The following is a 20,804-nucleotide window of genomic DNA, read 5'->3' on the forward strand; positions in this document are numbered from 1 at the left end:
ATTATACATAAGGCTCTTTTTAAATTCTCAGACTCATTGTTAATTTCAGTAACTACAGCAAATCTTCTGTTCATTGCTGCGTGTGAGAGGGTCAAGTGATAAAGGGAGGAATGTCAGAAATCAGCCTAAAGCAGATAGGGTTCCCTTACTGGCTCAACTAAGAAAGCTGTTCCTTTAGCACTTCTTCTGGAACCCCCACCAGTTCACCCAGATCTCCTACCCAAAAGCTGCAGACAAAAAACATCCAATTTCAATTGCACAAGTCCATTAGCAGATGTAAATGTATTTGGACAAATTGGGTAATATATGCACGTATACCTCTTACAAAATAGCAACTTGTGCATGTACTTATGAACCCCACACTGGAATGCTTCTAGACCAGTGGTCCCCAACCCTGTCCTGGGGGCCCATCAGCCAGTTGGGTTTACAGGATATCCACAATGAATATGCATGAGAGAAAGTTTGCATGCACTGGCTGGTGGGCCCCCAGGACAGGGTTGGGGACCACTGTTCTAGACCACTCCTTTAACATTTACACACAATACTGCAAGCACATGAGGTTTATAACATATTACACGTGTAAATGCTGCTTTCTTGCACATATGCTATTTTTATCATTGCCACATAACTCTTTGAAATTCCCTCCTTAATATATACATATACATTTTAAATCACATTTCACAATGAAGGTCAAACATTGCCAAAACACAAAATTACAGATACTGATAAAATAATGCTACTGTTTGCAAAAACACTATTGAGCTTAAAACTGTTTAAATAGATGCTTTTGCAATTTCTTTTTTTTTGTTTAATCTGCCAAGTTTTGGTCTTTAACTCTTGCAAAAGTGCATTCCACATCACTGGGTCCACAATAGTAAAAGCGTGTTTTCCTGGGAATTGAAATCACCATACTTTAAAAGACAGATTTTCAAATGGGGATTTCTCAGCAGATCATAATTGCTGATCAAGGGATTATGAAAACAATAATTAAGTCCATTCCCTTTTCAGGCCCTGAAAACTAATACCAAAACTTAAAATTGCATCTGAAAAGCCACTGCAAGTCAATGAAGTTCTTTCTAAAAAAAAAAAAAAAAAAAAAAGGAGCAATATGCTCACCACTCTTCCACCCAGTAATCAGTTTTGCAGCCAAATTTTGGATCAGCTCCATTATTCGTAGATGATTCTTAGGTAACTCAACACGCATAGCATTAGAGCTGCCCAGGGAGCTTAAAACCAGTGCTTGAGCTACAGAGTACAAAAGTCACATATTGGAGATGATGCACCCGGTGTCAGGTCTGTACCTGGGCCACGACGTTGGACTCCCGACAGACCAGATAAGTGGGTGGGGGACGTTTCCTGGCCCCGGTAAAATTTTTGGGGACTTGGCCCAAGGGCTTGTCATTGTGCCCAGGCCGAGGCTGAGACCCCGATGCTATGCTCATGCCTAGGCTGCGGTGCCCTGCCTCAGCCACGGCCTATGCCTAGATGAGACTTGAGCCTCAGGCCTAGGCCCAGTCCCTCTGTTGCTCTTAGATGTAGGCTGAGGCCCCTTACTTTGGACCCTGGCCTATTCCCTAAGCGAGGCCCTGGCCTCGGGCCTGGTTTAGGCTCCACGGATGACTTTTTTTTTTTGTTTTTTCAAAATGAAACGTGAAAACCAACGAAACTTCGACATTTTCAATTGCTTTGAACATGAAATGAATTAGGAAATAACAACGAAATGTCCTATTTCATTTCTCCCGAATGCACATCTCCAATAAATATACCATAAAGCTGCTGACGATGCTGACCCCTGAGGTGCACCCAGGGAACAGCCTGGAAGAGAGCAGCAGGGCTGTTCTGCTCCAGATCCTCCCGCCAGGCAGCATGCAAGGAAGAGCAGAAGAATGAGCAGGCACAAAGAACAGTCACTCTGCTCCCTAATCCAGCTCCCCCCTTCTCCCTCCCCCCTCCTGCTCCGAAGGGGAGGGGATGATCCCAGAAGCACACACTGTGGAGGAAAGGGCACAAAAAAAAAAACGGTTGAATTGCCACAAGTTTAAAAGTTGTGAGCAGTAGGGCCAATTATCAACCTTGGCTTCGAGGAAGGGTACTACTGCTCACGCCTTTCAAACATGTACCACATTCATTTAATCCCCTTCTGTGTGTCTTACCTGAGACTTAATTTCTGGTGGAACAACTCTGAACAGCATTCTGCCACCTTTTAGGACCCAAATAAGCAGACTACAACTGGCAGTGTAAATCAGTACTGGCGTCACTGTGGAAACTGAGCAAAGCCAGAAGCGGCACAGATCATGTTTGGCCCCCCAGCCCCTACAGAAAGCAGAGCAGAGGGTGTTGGAGTTGCTCACCCAGAGACAGAGGCAGTCACACGGCTTGGATTTTTTTTTTTTTTTTTGCATGGTTTCCCAGCACAAGTGAGGGAGAATGCCCAAGGAGAAGCGCTCAACCACCAGCCGGCCTTTGAAGGTTGAGGACTGGCGGGGGCTGGGGATGGAGGTTCGCTGGGATAAGGAGGAAGAGTGTGAAGAATGCGTGTGTGTGAGAGAGAGAGAGAGAGGAAGTTCACAGCAGCCCTGTCCCCTTGCACAGGGCCATTGCAAGGGTCTGTAGCGCCCTAGGCAGACCAATGTAACACCGCCCCCCCCCCCCAACCCACCCTGAATCAAATTTGCCCCCCGACAGTGGTAGATATATATATATTGTTATGGTCACCCTTTTACATTTCTCTCTCTCTCTCAGCGAGTGCACCGTGACTGCTGTCGCCCCTTCTTTCACATTTTGAAAATGATGCCCTTGCAAACCCTGGCGGTGCCCTGCCCACTGATGGCAAACTCCAGTCCTCGAGTGCCACAAACAGGCCAGGTTTTCAGGATATTCACAATGAATATGCATGAGATAGGTTTGCATACTATGGAGGCATTGCCTGCAAATCTCTCTCAGGCATATTCATTGTGGATATCCTGAAAACCTGGCCTGTTTGTGGCACTCGAGGACTGGAGTTCGCCATCAGTGCGGCCTAGGCAGTCGCTTAGTCCTGCCTAATGGTTGTGCTGGCCCTGGTCACACCTGGCTCTGCTCCGCCTTTCCACTTTCCCCTCCCTCCCTATACACCACAGTTTCACTTTCCTTTTTGTTTACAAATGAAGCTCCGGGTACACTCGGAGTGGCATCTGTTAAGGCGGACAAACCATTGCCAGAACTAACTTGTGTCCAATCAACCAAGAACAATTTGAACCAAAGTAAGTTCGTAATGGAATTTAAGCAGGATAACCCCTTATCCCTATGGATTTTAAGGAACATAACAAGTGCTGTAGATACAGCCAGTGAAACAAATGTGGCTCTCTCCCATTTAGATAATATTGCAGAGAATTAAGCACCAAGACTAGTAAGGTCTTAGTACTGTGTCCCTTCCTGAATCCACCCAGGTGTGTATCTAACACTTTATAATCCTCTAAAACTCCTTTGACTTAAATTGGTACTTTAGGGTGACTTGTTTCAAAAGTTCAAATATGAAATGTTAATGGTACCAGTTTTAATCTATATTTCATTTTTAAATTCGTTTTTAGAAAAGGGCAATATATTTAACTTACTTTTGTAGTAGGAGGTTAGTCCAATAGAGTGCTGTGTGACTCTTGCTTATGAAAAAATATTGCACTAAACAGCCAAGAAAGATATGGGATACCTGATAACGGAGACATATATCTTATGCCTGGGGCAGTTGAATTTCTCCACGAATTCAGACAAGGAGAAGACAAACGGCATGACGAGATTAATCACAGATATCAAAAATGGTTGCAGTAATGTTAGTCCCTGATCAGCAAGGCTAGTTCTAGACTTGTAGGAGAAGCCCTGAGAAAGGAAAGGAGAAGGAGAAGGGTCAGTTTCAGGCCTGATGCACCCCAAATTTTAAGTACTTAACCTCTGTTTCCATGTTAAGATAATGTTTTAATATAAAAATTAAAATATCTGCCTCAAACACTAGTCAAAAAGGAATAAACTGGTGTATAATTGGGTAGAGTATTGATTATATAAAATAAAATGCAGAGAAACGAAGTCGCTAGTATATTATCAGCTACACCCAAAGTGATTTGTTTGACAGTTCAATTTGAAACACACGGATTTTATTTGTTGTCAAGGTTCCTGGGATCTGGATTCACCACTGGAGCTGTGCTGGACTACAAGGCAGGACACTAGGCTAAACAAGGGTCAGTCTTCTGCCTAGCCAGCCCCCTCCTCCACAGGTTGAGCTCTTAGGTTCTCAGAGCCAGTAGGTCTTTGCTGCTGCAGAAATGCATCATGGTGAGTCCGGACAGGCTGGAGCAGGACACTGAGCTGGGACTGGGACTGAACACGTACTGAGCACAGACTGGGAAAGACACAGGCAAGGCAGGATACTGAAACTAGATCCAGGCTGAGGCAAGACAAGGAGTGAGTACCAGGACTGGGCTGGCCATGGCAAGACCAAACAGAGATCGGACTGAACAAGTACTAGGCCAGACAATGCAGGACAAGGAACATAGAAGCCCAAAGGCAGCAAGCCTGGAGGCCAGAAGGCTGCAAGGCAGAGGCCCAGAGACCATTAAGCAAGGGAGGCTGTAAGGAAAGGAACAAGAAAGCATAGGGCCTGGGTAGCAACAAGAAGGCCCAGAGGTCACAAGGCAAGGTACAAGACTAGAGGGGCCAGGCCCGAGAGCCAAAAGGTGACTCCATGAATAGGCAAGGTGGTTCTGGCAGGGCAGGGTTACATAGGGGTGAGACTTGGGCGAGAGCCGCAAGGAGGAACTTAGCAAGGCTGGTGATCAGGCTCTGCAGGCAAGGAGGAGTCATGGCAGACAGGACCAGGGCACGGAGAGTCTGCATGGCAGGCGAAACTGTGACATTTGTGCTACATGCATTAGTCTGGTTTTTAAATTCTTAGACTGAAATAGCTGCCATTTGACATTTATACATGCATGGCTATTAAATGGTGCTACGTGCTAAAAACAAAAAAAAAAAAAAGAAAACTTTTTCATGTATGATATTTAGCTTTAACTCACTGGGAATGATGCACAGAAGTGCACGAACATTGGTTGTAAATGCAGTGTTTATTGCATGTTCTAATGGTTAAAAGTTAATATGACATGTTGGCATGTTGTTCATAGGCACCGGATTATATATATTTTATATTAATATATATAATGTGCAAAAGTTTGGACATCCTTCAGTTGATTCATTACTAACTCTCTTTGCACCTCTGAGACGTTTCAGATCATCCCAAGGAGCCTTCCTTGATTCTGCCGTACAATAAAATAGTGCCGGCCTCGAGTCTGACAGCACCAATTCAAAACAAATAGCAATGGCAGGGCAGGAGCACCTGATCGGTCTTATCCACTGAAGACCTCAGATGGGGTAAGGAGTGGGGTGGAGAGGTATGCGAGAACCCAAAGGGGGTCAGCACCAAGCCCGAGGTGGCAATGGGGGAGGGGGTGGGTCATGCCAATCTTTTCTTTTTCTTTTTTTCTTTTTCATTTGTTTCATTGTTAAAAAAAAAAAATTGTTGTATGCACATCCCTATACCCACCAAATAATGGAAACAAGGCCATTGTTCTATGAGCATGATAGCCAGTGTGAACTGCAGGACACGGTTCTCTTTTCTCTGTGGCTCATAATCTGCAAAATTTCTGAACTGTATATGTAGCTAAATTTCTGGAGATATTCACCCAGTGGAATTTTTCTTATGCACCATATATTATCCATGACAACTTGGAGGATATTTGACTCTGACTGATGGATATTTATTCCCTACCCTATTTTTTTTTGTAATGTATGTATGTTTCATAATAAAGAGCTATAATAATCAAAGTGCAAATAAAAGTAACAAATAAAATGCGCATGAGGGAGACTGAAGTCTATTTCAGCAAAGGGATAAAGACTGCTCCTCGCTTTCTTCGCTGCCTCCTATCACACTTCTGTAGCATCTGGAGCAATTGCTTTCTGCTTAGCACTGTACGCTTCTAAAAGTGTATTATAAATACACAAAACTGCCAAAAAGAACAATAATGTTCAGTTCACAATGTACAGGGACAATAATACAGCCCTCTTTCCATGAATGATTTACCAATGATCAGTTTGACTGTTCTTCGTTCTCTTTATTTTTCTTGGAAGGATTTCTGTGTTCCCATTGTTATATTGTTCAAGGGAAGGACAAGGAATGCACATTCTCTTACTTAAAAGGATACACACTGGGATGGCACAAAGCAACATACTTGAAAAGAGCAGCCTTGGTAGGCCAATCTATTTTATACCATTTTAGTGATGATTTGCATTTATTGTTTTTGGCAGAAGTCTGGAGTTTTAAAGTGTGGGGTGCAGCAGGGATGCGCACGTGCATTTTGCTGGAATCTCCTGCAGGCTTCCGATAACCTGTTTTGGATAGTTTCATTCAACTTTGCAGGTACTTATGCGGGAATAAGGAGAAATTTAGTTTTACCTGCTAATTTCCTTTCCTTGAGTCCAGACAGACCAGTCCAGATCAAGTAGCAGCAGGAGACAGAGAACAGGTTTGCTGACATCACCTGTTATAAGGTCCCATGCTGATTTCAGCCTCCCAGTATTCTTTAGGGACCTGCATTCATTTGAAATGAAATAGGAAATGTCAACATTTCCTATTTTGTTTCATTACATTTTCAAAACAGAAAAAAAGAAAAAAAAAAAGCCAACAACATTTCATTGGTTTTACTTTCATTTCATTTTGGAAAAAAACCCAGCAAAAATAAAAAGGGGAAAAGCCCTCCACCTTCTCAGGTCTGAGATTTCCCTGGGACTGATCTGAGGTTGCTCGAAACCCAAGTTTGCTAGCCAGCTGGCCCCCACCCAAGAAAAAAAGTGGTCCTGGGCCTTCAAATCCCCCAAATAAGACAAACATTGCTGGGACCCTCTGCGAATACCACCCAAAAAGGCACTGGGGACCAGGAATCATCTGGCCCCATTTAACCCATTTGTGGGAATCCTGTGCAGTAAACGGAGGAGAGATGCCCACTCCCCTCCCTCCTCTGGGTCGTCCCCTTTCAAATGGCGCTGCTCGGTTTGGAGACTGGCGCCACAGGGACTTCAAAATGACCCTGACCTTAGGGCTGGCTGGTACCTTTTTCTTGTCCGGCCTGGGGAGGGGAGACTAAGTTCGGTTTTCACACAGGATACCAGTTAACCTAGAGCCGGTCCTGATCAAGGCCAGCAATGAGAGAAGGGGCAGGAAGAGGAGAAGGGGCATGACAGGGGGGGGGATCCCATGACATTAGGGAAAAAGTGCGGGACTGCTTCTATGGTCAAGTCCAAAAGCAAAGCAGCAGCACTGTAAGAATTATCAGGCAGGCGGCTCACCCTGTAAATATCTTGCTAGCACTAATTTTGTTATGTGTTTGACAGTTGCTTGGTTTTAATTTATAATATTACTATTTATTTATTTATTTGATTTCTTTTATATACCGTCAATCTGTAGACAATCTAGACTACCCTTGACATAAATCTTGGGGGTAACCTGCACGGAGCAGCAGTTACTACCAAAAGAAGCTTGCCGGGCAGACTGGATGGACCATTTGGGCTGTTTTCTGCCATCATTATTATGTTATGTTACTTGAAGCCCTTTCCAAAATTATCCTTAATTTGAATGTATGCCACAGAACCAAAACCTAATGGCAGCTCCTGCAAAAATATTTTGATTCTCCTTTTTTTTGCACACTCATTTTTTTTATATAAAGGGGCAGATTTTCAATGGGGTACGCGCATACGATACACGCGTACCCCCCGAAAACCTGCCCCAAGCTCCCCCTGTGCGCGCCGAGCCTATGTTGCGTAGGCTGCCGGCGTGCGCAAAGCCCCGGGACGCTCGTAAGTCCCGGGGCTTTCCTTGGGGGGGGCGTGTCGGGGGCATTCCGAGGGCGGGGCCGCGGCTGTGGTTCCAGCCCAGGGGCGTTCCGGGGGCATGGCCATGGCCTCCAGACCAGCCCCCGGACCGGAACATGGCGCGCCGGCAGCCGGCCCGGCGCACGCAAGTTATGCCTGCCTTGGGCAGGCATAACGTTTGCAATAAAGGTAGGGGGGGGAATTAGTTAGGGCCGGGGGGCGCCGGAAAGAAAGTTCCCTCCGAGGCCGCTCCGAAATCGGAGCGGCCTCGGAGGGAACGGAGGCAGGCTGCGTGGCTCGGTGCTCGCAGGCTGCCGATTTTGCGCAGCCTTGCGCGCGCTGACCCTGGATTTTAAAAGATACGTGCGGCTACGCGCGTATCTATTAAAATCCAGCGTACTCTTGTTTGCGCCGGGTGCGCGAACAAAAGTACGTGCTCGCATACTTTTTAAAAATCTGCCCCAAAGAGTATTAACATATTATAAAGCAATACAGAAAGTGCGTCATTGACAATTACCTCAGAGCTCTTAACGGAGAGGATGTAGACAGCAGCACAACAAGCTATTGATATCCCTGTAGAGATAATCCACGCAGCCAGGTGGATGAGATAGACAACGATCTGCTGCTTCCCAGTAAGCACCAGCTTCTCTTGTTTTTCTGACAGATCTTCCTGCAACCCAAAGTGAAGCATGATTCTCTCCAAAGACTGTTTACTTTAATAAAAATTATCCTTAGAAATTTGCAGGTGCCCGGTAAAGAAAAATAAAGCAAAGAACTGGATCAGATTAGGCTGCCAAAATAAGCCATAGGCCCAAGGCTGAGCATGTTCACATGCACGCTGAGAAAAGGTGGGTATTGTGAGTAGGGGGTGTGCATCCATTTTGAAACAACATGAAAAAGTAAACAAAACGCCTGGTCTTGTAATGTGTTGTTTCAAAATGAAACAAAAAGAAAAATCCAATACTGGGTGGCCGTAGTTCCCTGGCCCATGGGAGCTATAACAGCTCAGTGGCACTACCATTCCCTCACAGCCCTTCTCAGTCTGGGTGGCTATGACTGGTTGTCTCAGTGGGGCTGAGAGTAGGAGTCGTCTGGCATTTTGGTTTGAGACTTCGAGGAATAAGGAGCAACCTGGAGTTTTCTTTTATAATGAGGCCTACCCCGTCACTGTATTTTTTTTAATTTTTTTTTTAGGAGGTTAATCCCTGCTGTGCACTGCTTACCATTTGGGGGACTGCTTTAGTGCCTTAAAGACTGTTGCTTTAGACTGGGGTAAATGCCTGTTATTTTTGGTGAAGGCCCAAACCCAATCTGGAAGCCAGGATGCCGAGTCTGTGGTGATCTGCCCAGAGGCAAGGCAGACCTGAAATGAAGGTGGCGTTTATTCAATCCAGTGGAGTTTGATTTTTGTAAGGTTGAAGTATCATTTTTGGAAGTGTGGGAAGTTTGGGGGTTTTTTTTTGTCCATCCCTCCTCACACTGGGATTGAGAGCTATAAGAACCAGGGTTTTTTCATCTTCTTGGGACCTTTCCATCTGGAAGGCTACCTCAGGATGGGAAAGCAGGAACAGAAATTTCTGAGGACCCTCCACAGGATCTTCACCCCAGGGGAGAAGGACATAGGCTGGTTTCAAGAGACCGAGCAATTGGACTGAGGTAGAATTTTTCGGTGAATAAGGGGATCCCATCACCAATAGGATTTCCATGCATTACTGGGGCAGTTTATACACCGAGGGAAGAAGTGGTAAGCTCCATCCCAGGGAACTGAGAGACAGAACAAGTACCCAGAGAAAGAGAAAACATCTATGAGAAACACAGATGTAATCCCACACACTTTTGGTCTGATTGGACACTGAGTTAATTTTGAGAGAATCAGTAAACTTTATTTTGAGCACCCAGAACAGTGTCCCACCTGTTTGTCCCAGCATTAAACCTCTTGAGATCAGAAAGAGATGCACACTCTCGGGGAACCACGCTCCACTGCCTGGGCCACAAAGGAATAACCTTTACCCCCACAGCAAGAACCCACCCCTTGGTTAAAGAAATGCTGGAGGGGAATTGAGAACTGTGAAGGCATTTCCCAACTTCAAATACTTGTGTGTGTGTTTATTTTGCTTGTACTAAAAGAAACAAACTGAAATAAACAAAAAAAAAAAAATAATAATAATAAAAACCCCAAATAAAATTAAAAAAAAAAAAGCAAAACACTTTTTTCTGTCCACATCCATAATGTGTGAGCTTTCTACTCTCATGTAAAAAGGACTGTAAATGAGCACTAGTAATCCTTTGAACAATAAACCCCATGTAATTCCACTTTTCATCATATAGGTAAAGGAGATTTTACTTATGATTCCCATATCTGATTACCACACTTACTGCATATAAATCCTCTCCATTGCTGAAGCAAAGGGCCATAAGATTAAAAAGCAGAAAACCACATTGGAGTTCTGAAATAGTGAAAATTAAGGTGATAGCACTGTCAATAATTAAACGAATGCCAGAAAAAAGAAATCAGTTTTGCTATTTAAGTGGCTGATTTTATTGAAAATATTAACATATAAAAATTGTAGTTGGTATTTTATTATGTGTGTAATAAGATTATGTTGTAGCCCCTCCTCCCCCAGAATACCATATAGCTAGGTGGGTAATAAGTAGATAAATATGTTTTTCAGATGCCGTCTTTCCATCTCATGACTGTGTGTTGCAGCTTCTCTGAAACTTCATGATAGGTAGCTGAATAGCAGCCCAGACCATCAGGAAACCAGCACTTCAACGTATCCAGCTTTGGAGTGTTAAAGTGATGCTGGAAGTAAAATCCAAAAATGTACCCAAGTGTGTCCTTTCATGTCCCTGCTTTGAGCAATTTTCAAAAAGCTGAGTTTATAAGTCCAAATAAATAAAATGTCTTTGCTTTGGCCTGTCTTCCACATTCTTTCATCAAGGTTAAATGAGAACTAACCCTGATTTAAAAAAAAAAAAAAAAAAAGTCATGCAATGCTTCTGATTAGTAATACTGTCTCTAAGTACCATGTGGAGATTGCCAAACTAAGGGGGACTTGGCCACAGTCAAATTTCTGTTGGTTTGAGGCTAAGCAGGCATTTAAATTGTATTTATTGAAATCCATTTTAAAGCATCTTTCTATCTGGAGTGTCAAGGTGCTGTACTCAAACTAAATGCAGAGCTGCAGGTCAGGTGCACAGTTGTGTGGCCCAAAGTCATGCTGCACATGTACCCAGCTATTTGGATTATTTTGGGGGTCTACCAATATAAACTAGATGGAGGATTTGTTTAACCAGTTTCAGCCAAACAGACTTGTTTTGTAAGAGAAGGCTTGTAGCCTGATTTAGTAAGGCTTTCTCCCCAATAAAAAGAAGCTTAGTAAATCAGGTCCCCTGAGCAGGGCTGGTTTTGGAGGTGGGCGCGCTGGGCAAGTTGCCTGGGGCGCCCTGGGGACTGCAGCAATGGAACAGAGGCCCAGCCTGGTCACAGCAGATCCCATCCTGCTATGAACGAATAGAGGAACCGGGGGGGGGGGGGGAGGCTGTCCTAAATTCAGCCTTGCCTCTGAGTCACATTCAGATGGGGCACAAAGCAGGAAGAAACCCTAAATCTAATGCTAGTTTGTTCACTGCACCTTTATGCGCGTGCTCATGTTTTGCTGGGCTAGTTTTACTGCTTTATCGTTGGTGATGCTGAAGTCCCAGGAGCAAAGCAGTTTTGTAGCGTTTCCGGTATACATGGCAGGATTAATGAAGTTATCACGAAATGACTTTGCCATGCTACAAAAAAAATAAAAGTGAAAGGACATTATAAATAGAGGAAACAACTTTAAGAATTCCACTTCATTTACCTCACAGTTTACTGAAATGTTAACCAGCTCAAATGCGTGAAGCGTGATTGTAGGCAGAAGCAGAGCAGATAATGGCAATTATCACTAGCAAAGGTCTTCCATTTTTTGCAATTAAAAACCAATGATGAAAATTTAGAGGTAAAACAATAATTGCCCCACCCATCTCAGGCAATGCACCCAGGCGACGCTTAGAAGCTATCACTGACCCGAGGGAAGTCTCTTCCCAGATTATCCCACAGCACTGCTCTACAGGTCACTGCAACAGTGACTGTTGATTTCTTTTCTTCCCAGATCTCAGCATTGTTGCCTGTGGAGCACGCAGGCCATGCTGACCCTGATGATCATGGCACTCAAACACGAACCTGCATGGTTGCAGACTTTAAAAGCCTTAGTAAAACAGGTCATATATTTTCCACCACATTCTGACCAGGCCACAACTTTGTAAATTATTTGTTTGGTTCCCACAACAATGTTGAAATAGCTATTGCCTTGCTCAGAATAATAAAGAAAAAGCACTAGCAATATACTATACAGGTGCAGAACTTTAAAGATGACTTCTGCTCTCTTCCTTGTAAATGCCTGGTTAATAAAACAAAAAAAAAAAAAAAAAAGACACTAAACTGATGTTCAATGCACTTTTAAACCAAGAAGTTTTCAAAGAACAGAGTTTGGGAAGGTGGGGGAGAAGGGATCTTGAAGAACAGGGAATGTGGATGTTATGGAAGGTGTAGACTTTTTATTTCAAAGCATGTAAATATATTAGGGCAGATAAAAAGAAGATTTAAAAATAAGCCATAAAGAGCTGTCACTGTAATAACTGGAGCTAAGCAAGTTGGGAGGGAATATTAAATAGGAAAAAATTCCAGGGTAGTTGCAAATGAAGGCTCATGGCACCATATCCCAATAAAGGCTGGTTCCGACAGCTTGAAACCCAAAGGAGCAGAAAGAAACTGCCAGATTAACAACCAAAACAAACAAAAAAGATACGCTGGAGAGATGCCGCTGGGCTGGAAGAAGTGGTTCAGTATGCGTCCAGTTTTAATCGCTTTGCTAGGGTCCAAAGTGATAGGGAGTTATTTTTAGATTACTTGAAGAAGCTGATAGGGAGCTATTTTTAGATTACTTGAAGAACTTTGTTACATGGCAGGATGGAATAATAATAATGGGACAAAGCAATCACCAATCAATAAATAAAATCTGGATCAATATTAATTGCACAAGAGCTTAACATGAGATTCTTTTTATACCATGCTGGTTTCACATGCTCTCTCTCTTAAGTCTGTTAGTAAGTGACCAGCTGAAATAAGAATAGGAAACATCTGCTAACTGCTGAGATGGGCCAGTGTCTGAACTGTTGGTGAATCATTAGGCAGGATGTCTTCTGCTAGCAGAAACCACAATTAAGACAAATCTTTTGAAGCTGTGAGTACAAAATAAGACCAATTGAATTTGCATCATCTGGACTAGAGCCAGAAAAGAACAGTATAAAGTTAATTGTAATGAACTGCATCCTTTAGATCATATGAGAGAGAGAACACTACTAGCTGTCCCATCTATGATCTCCAGGCCTGCATCTCCTGGATTCTTTACAGATATGTTGGCTCGCAAAATGAGAGATTTGTGAGAGAGGTATTGTCTTTATAAAGTTATTTTTATTTCTTTATAAATCTTTATCTTTTATTATTGTAACACTATCCACTTTTTACTGATTTATGCAATATTGCTGTGATGTTGTTTGCCTTTATTGATCTTACATAAGAACATGCCATACTGGGTCAGACCAAGGGTCCATCAAGCCCAGCATCCTGTTTCCAACAGTGGCCTATCCAGGCCATAAGAACCTGGCAAGTACCCAAAATCTAAGTCTATTCCATGTTATCATTGCTAGTAATAGCAGTGGCTATTTTCTAAGTCAACTTAATTAATAGCAGGTAACGGACTTCTCCAAGAACTTATCCAATCCTTTTTTAAACACATTCATTGTGATACTTTTTACCTTTGCTGGTTTTTATTATATTTTACAATATTCAGTAAACCAAATATTTGCTTTTACCAGTTTGTGTTGTGTGTTCTATGATGAAATATACCCCCACTCAGCACACCATTTACATTGCGTTTTGCTTTTTATTTAAGCATATGCCAATAGGACCAAGACAGAGATTACCAAAAAATAGAAGTCCTTTGATGGTCGGCCATCTGAACTAGGTTTTGAACAGACAACAGAAAAGTGAAAGGACTGCACATGAATTCCCATCCATTCAGTGTATCGCTTCAGAAAATATTTACAGAGATGAATGCTCTTACCTGTACACTAAGACAAAAAAGCAGATCACTAGGTATAATCCAATAATGAAAATATATGCCAGCTGCATGTTGTAAGGGGCAAGGTTAACATTCTTCTTGATAGTAGAATTGGTGTAAAAACCATAGTACAGCACAGTCTGTTCAAAGTAACCCTAGAATACAAGAAGTAACAATGAATTAGAGCCCTGCAGTTATCTTTGATTGATAGAAAATTGATGTCATTCTTTAATTAGGATTCTTTCTCGATACTTATAAAGGGCCAAAGTAATAAGCCATGCTGAGCCTAGTGAGGCATTTAATTCCTGTTTTTGTATGGATTTTATGGCACTAGTATAATGTAATGGGGATTTTAGCACTGAAAAAAATACATGGTAAAATATGAGTTAACAACCATGCTATGATTAGCACGGGTACATGGCTATTACCTTGTATTGCAAGGAGGTGTGCTAGAGGTGGGACTGCTCTGCATGCTTTTTTTTTTTAATCACAGAAAATTTAACTCCTGGGTCAGAGCAAAAGTTAAACATCCCACGGTACTTGTCACCCTGAGCAGCAGTAAACTGGTTTCTTAAAAATATATGCCTCCTGTTTAAGTCACAAATTGTTCATAAAAAAAAATTTCTGCCTCAAAACAAATTCCACAAAGAAACTGCAAAACCTTCATGATTCTGAGAAAAAAGTGGAGAGCAAGGCATGTGTTATGTGGGGGAAGGGGGAATTTAAGTTCAACGTGAAAGATGAGCCAGCAGTCAAGTATTGACCACTGCTGCAACAACCCCTGGTCTACGAAGTGGATAAGCTAGAGCTGAAAATGCAACACTTGAAAAAAAACAAACAAGCAATAAAAGCATTAATCAGCATGGGAAGGGAATAAAACTACAAAAAGCAGGTAAGTTAGGAGACTCCCAGTATTGAGCTTGATTCATTCTCATCCTTTATCCCACCTGCGGCAGTCACAGCAGCGGCACAGGTTAGGAGTTTTGGAAGTTAGGTGGCTCCTCCTCTCCTGGCTTATAGCAACAGCCTGAGGCTTCAGCATCAAAGGAAAGCCACTCACAGGGCAAACTTGCTGCTTCAGGGTTTGGCTCTCAGACCAGTCACCTTGCCAGGGCCTGAGCAGTTCTGACAGGCTGGACCTAGACAGCCGAACACTTCATCCTCAGCACTGCAGAACCTACTAGGGAAAGCCATGTCCTAGCTATTCCTAACAAGTAAGGAAACACTTTCCATCAGTACTGGCTATTGCTTGTTCTGCTGTGGATTTGTAGTTGAATGGCATGCAAATGACCCACGAGTACAAAAAAATTGCACTTTTTTTTTTTTTACTCATAGGGCATTTCTATGTTTTGAGTTTACTGCAACCACAGTTTGTGGGTTTCTGCTACTACCTCAGTAAAAAAACAACCTGCACTAAAATTTAAATCTAGTTTTAGCATGGGATTTATTACATTGTATCCAAAGTTAATAGGTATTGTGGGTCCAATGTAACAAAACCCATGCTAACATTGGAGTTAAATTTTAGTATAGGTGTTACTTTACTCACTCGGTAGAAAACCCATGGTACCATGGGATGCAGAAAGCTAATGGCATATAAATTCCCCATTAGTAAAAAAAGAAATGTATGCAAATAAGACCCAACCCTGCCTAGACTCCACCCCTGGAATACCTCTCCCCATGCTCTTAAACGTGCGTGCATTCAGGAGGTAATTTTCAAAGAAGTTACATGTGTAAATATCACATTATCATAGCAAATTTCAAAAGCCATTTACATGCATAAAATGCATGTACACATATATAATCTATGGACAATTCAATGGCATATATAATAGCAATTTTCAAAAGCCCATTTAGAGGTAAATTTTTAAAGGCTCATATGTGTTCATATGAGTGCTCATATGTGTTCATATGAGTTCATATGTGTTCATATGAGTGCTGATTTTATAACGTCCCAGCTGGCACTAATATGTTTACAGGAACTGGAGTAAGCTTGCTAAGTTTTCTTTAATCTATATAAATACATAAGATTTGCCATACTGGGTCAGAGCAAAGGTCCATCAAGCTCAATATCCTGTTTCCAGCAATGGCCAATCCAGGTCACAAGTACCTGGCAGGATCCAAAGAGGTAGATAGATACCATGCTGGTTATCCACGGATAAGAAGTGGATTTCTGCAACTCCACCTTAATAATGGTTTAATGGCTTTTCTTTCAGGAACTTATCCAAACCTTTTTTTAAACACAGCTGCACTAATAGCTTTCACCACAACCTCCAGAAATGAATTCCAGAGCTTAATTATGCATTGAGTAAAATATATTTTGTCTTATTAGTTTTAAATAAATCACTAGTGATTTCATTGGGTATCCCCTAGTCTTTGTACTCTTTGAAAGAGTGAACAACTAATTTGTGTTTACCTGTTCCACTCCACATATATTACCAATTTCCAATTTTTTTGGTTTGTTTAGGACTTCCTGAAGAACACAGTTATGGGACCCAGAATAACATTATTCCAAATTCTAATTTTTAACCGCTGTTTCCCCCACTAGCTTCTGCACTATACATATCAAAACATCTCAGGTTTAAACCAGCAAAGCTAATAAATTGCTTTGTGTTTGGAGAAGTATTTGCAATCAATTCTATTTTACTTTTGATTTCCCTGTTACTGCTTTGACAGATGACTTTCTTGCAAACTATCAGTAATCCAGTTCTGGTCAAGACCTGTCACCTATTCTGCATGCCCTAGACATGGGGAAAATTGATCTCATGCACCTTCATCATGACTATAAATGAATGCAACCAGATGAGAAACAGAAAAGTAACATATATTTTAATTTAAAAAAAGGACAAACCTCTTAATTTTTTCAGCTTTTAAAGGTACTTACAGAACCAGTGAGAAGCTCTAAGCCAGTGAAGGAAAGATTGTTTGGCCTTGAATCCTCAAACTGAGGGATTGTTATGAAGCTGAAGTTAATGATGAAGGAGAAGATATTAAAGGTCAGCAGCCACCTCAGAAAGATGAAATATGAGAGAATGCTTGTTCCAAACCTGCTACCAATGACTTTCAGAGTCTTCTGCCAAAGCTGCAGTGCTTGCTTAATCTCCAAAAGGGTTTCCTTAAATCTTTGAAAGGACTGGCATGAGAATAAAGAAATGCAGGCTTCTTAACCACAAAAAGTAAACAGCATTTATTTATTTATTTATTTATTTATTTTACAAATTCAGCCAACTCTCTCAAATTTTAGCTATCCACAAATATTAAATTGCATCATTCATATAAAATAATTAACATAACATTTGGCAACATTATTTAAATACAAACCATAATATTTAAAAAAAATTATACAATTTATAACTATATAAATCCAGAATAAGATTCAAATATGCACATTCCTCTTAATAGCTCATTATCTCAGCAGACAACATAACATACATTAAATTATAGCTGTAAATACACTTCCCTTTAACACAAAATGCCTTTAATGATGTTTTGAAAAGGTAATTTTAATATCTCTATCCTGCTTGGAATTGTTCATTGTTGTTTTCGTGGCAATTTAGAGTCCGGGTGAATCTACTCTTGGGGGTAACAACATGCCAGCAAAAAGAAAAGGAAAGTCAGGGTTTTTCCCTCTCTGCCCTCTTCTTTTGCGTCCCCCATACAGCAGACTATCACCAATTTTATGGCCTCACCTATACACGAGATTAGGAGAGCCAAGGAGCCTGATGAGACGGGGAGTTTGGGAGGTCAACCTGTCTCTACAGAGGAGGCGTCTCTAAGCCCCAATGAGGGACTACCTCCAGTTCAGAGAATAGTTCCACAGGCAACGGAAGCAGTCCTATTAGACAGCAGTTCCCACGGAGCAGGTATAGGGGATATACAACCCCTTTTACCACTCTCTGTGGAGACTAGGCCTGATCTTGACACTACTACTTTTAGTAGTGGTGGAAGAGTAAATATGCCTGTACGTCCTGAACATATAACTCTGGAGACAATATGGGAGTTGACGGCAGGATTATCTGTTAATGTAAAAGAGTTAGAAGGGAAATTAGATTTATTAAGTACTAGACATCTGCAAGAATCCACACATGCAATCACATATTAAAGAGGTTAATGAGAAAATTAAATGTTTAGAAGAAAACATAGTTAAAACACAAGATTTTAAAATAGCTGTTATTAAGGATAGTGATCAAATGGCTAGGAGGATTGAGATGCTGGAGAACAACTCCAAGCGCTTAAATATACGTATATTAAATTTTCCCAGAGTGACCGGAGAGAACTCTCAGGTCACTCTTATGAAATTTTTTCAGGAAGTGCTTGGATTTGCCCCTGGTGAATCACCCATAGTCAGTAATTGTTATTTTCTTCCCAAGTATAGAATAAGAAGTACATCTGAAGAAATGTTTCAGGGTAATTTGACCAATTTTCTTGAGGATTCTGGTGCAAATGTCATTGACTGGGGAACACTATTGGTGACCCTCTTTTCAATCAAGGATTTGAATTTAATTATGAAGAAATATTTTAATAGATTCCCTCTCTCATATTTGGAGAAACCAATTAAGATTTTTCCTGATCTAACTGTGGTAACACAGCAAAGAAGGAAGGCCTTCCTAGCCTACCGTCAGGAACTGATCTCTATGGGATTCTCCTTTAGATTGCATTTTCCATGCAAATGTCTTATTTCTAAACAGGAGGAATCTTTCATTTTTTTCAATCCTGAGCAAGTAAAGGTTTTCGTAGAGCAGAGAAAACTGCCTACATCATCCCCCATTATCCAGTAATGGAATAGAGAAGTGATAGGATTTGCCACATGAGTGTCTGAATTATATGTAGTATTGTTTTTGTTTCTCCCATTTAATTTCATGGACAATTCTTAGCATCTCTCCTATTGATTGATAATGTAATGAAATGAAGTCAGTTAAAATAAGTGGATTTACTTATTATATTGATAGTTTTTCCTTTGTTAATTTTCTGTGACTGTCAACTCATGACTTTTCTTTAAATGCAATATTTACATTGTATTGTATTTATAAAATGATAAATAAATAATTAAAATTAAAAAAAAAAAATTTGAGCTTTCCATATTGTTTCTCTCAGCAAAACAACCGACATTGCTAGCACACTATGGGGCGGATTTTAAGAGCCCTGCTCGCGTAAATCCGCCTGGATTTACACGAGCAGGGCCCTGTGCGCCGGTGCACCTATTTCACATAGGCCTACTGGCGCGCGCAGAGCCCCGGGACTCGCGTAAGTCCCGGGGTTTTCCGAGGGGGGCGGGGCGTAGCGTTTTGGGGGCGGGTCCGAGGGCGTGGTTATGGCCCGGGGCGGTCCGGGGGCGTGGCCGCGCCCTCCGGACCTGCCCCCAGGTTGCGTCCCAGCGCGCTAGCGGCCCGCTGGCACGCGGGGATTTACGTCTCCCTCCGGGAGGCATAAATCCCCCGACAAAGGTAAGGGGGGGGTTTAGACAGGGCCGGGGGGGGGGGGGGTGGGTTAGGTAGGGGAAGGGAGGGGAAGGTGAGGGGAGGGCAAAAGAAAGTTCCCTCCGAGGCCGCTCCGATTTCGGAGCGGCCTCGGAGGGAACGGAGGTAGGCTGCGCGGCTCGGCGCGCGCCAGCTATACGGAATCGGTAGCTTTGCGCGCGCCGATCCAGGATTTTAGCGGATACGTGCGGCTACGCGCGTATCTACTAAAATCCAGCGTACTTTTGTTGGCGCCTGATGCGCCAACAAAAGTACGCCAAATCGCGCTTTTTGAAAATCTACCCGTATGTGGAAGAAAAGAAGGCAGATCAGCTTACCAGGGCTGTATTGTGCAGGCAGTCAGAACAGCAACCTGTGTGAATATCCAGAGTTTTGGATTCCTTCTTTATCATCAGTTGCACTATTTTCCTAATGTAAATAGCACCAGGGCAAATAAAAGAAGTTTTAGCTTCAACCACAACAACAAGAACAAAAAAATTAAAATTCAGCAGTTCTGTATGTAGTTCTATAAGCATAAGGCCTAGGTGCGCCTATACCGGGAGATATGTGCGTGGCCGGACTGCGTGCTCGCTGCATGCATTTTCGCACGCGTTATCTCCCAGTACCCACTGAAGAATGGCTTGAAGGAAAAGGGGAGGGCTGGGGGTGGGGTCTGAGCAGGGCGTGGGTGGGCCGGGACAGTGCCATTAGGCACTGTTCTGCTAAAGTACGTGTCAGAAGCCGACCAGCCTGCGCAAGTTACTGCTGCTCTGGAGAGCAGGTAAGTTAAACAACAAAAAAAAAGAAGGATAGTAAACGGGGTTTTAGGGGTCAGAGCATACAGGGGACAAGGGAGGCAGGTTAGCTAGGGGGTTTAGGAAGTTCCCTTCCAGTCCGCTCCTTTATTAGAGCGGACCGGGAGAGAACTGGGGAAAGGGTCTATCGTGTTGCCACACGCATCCTGTACAATTCCCCCCCCCCTTACGCTCACAAGTCGGAACTCGCATGCGCGTGGATAGCGGATTTTATAACATGTGCGCATCGACATGCACATGTTATAAAATCGCTGCGTCCATGTGCGCGCGCTGGGAACCGCACGCTCATGGACGCCCACATGCAAGTTTTAAAATTTACCTTTAATTGTTTAAGATACAGGCTACTTAATTGCTAATGTAATTGTTTCAGGCTGCTTTAGTTTGACTGTGCAATGCTTTCTGATCGATAACTGATGTCTAGAGACAAACGAGTTATTGCTCAGCATAGAGATTGCAGAGTGGAGTAAGAAAAAAATGAAACAACTGTTTCTATGAACACT

General features: G+C 42.5%; 1 protein-coding gene and 1 long non-coding RNA gene across 12 annotated transcripts in view; one reads left to right on the forward strand and one right to left on the reverse strand.

Annotated features, from left to right (window-relative positions):
• Window positions 1-20,804, reverse strand: part of TMC5 (transmembrane channel like 5) — an 81,449-nt gene that overhangs the window by 28,487 nt on the left and 32,158 nt on the right. For all 11 annotated transcript variants that reach the window (XM_029576879.1, XM_029576880.1, XM_029576873.1 and 8 more), the window contains 6 exons: window positions 19,828-19,918; window positions 16,918-17,166; window positions 14,040-14,191; window positions 11,520-11,664; window positions 8,402-8,554; window positions 3,686-3,852 (listed from right to left, as the gene is read on the reverse strand). In XM_029576879.1, the coding sequence (XP_029432739.1) occupies window positions 3,686-3,852; window positions 8,402-8,554; window positions 11,520-11,664; window positions 14,040-14,191; window positions 16,918-17,166; window positions 19,828-19,918 (957 nt within the window). The remainder of the gene's footprint in view (window positions 1-3,685; window positions 3,853-8,401; window positions 8,555-11,519; window positions 11,665-14,039; window positions 14,192-16,917; window positions 17,167-19,827; window positions 19,919-20,804) is intronic.
• Window positions 5,249-11,210, forward strand: LOC115075927. The gene is made up of 3 exons (XR_003852644.1): window positions 5,249-5,391; window positions 6,148-6,266; window positions 10,557-11,210. It is a non-coding gene; the product is annotated as an uncharacterized LOC115075927 (long non-coding RNA).

This window comes from Rhinatrema bivittatum, chromosome 14 (genome assembly GCF_901001135.1).
Source record: "Rhinatrema bivittatum chromosome 14, aRhiBiv1.1, whole genome shotgun sequence".
NCBI classification, from domain to species: Eukaryota; Metazoa; Chordata; class Amphibia; order Gymnophiona; family Rhinatrematidae; genus Rhinatrema; species Rhinatrema bivittatum.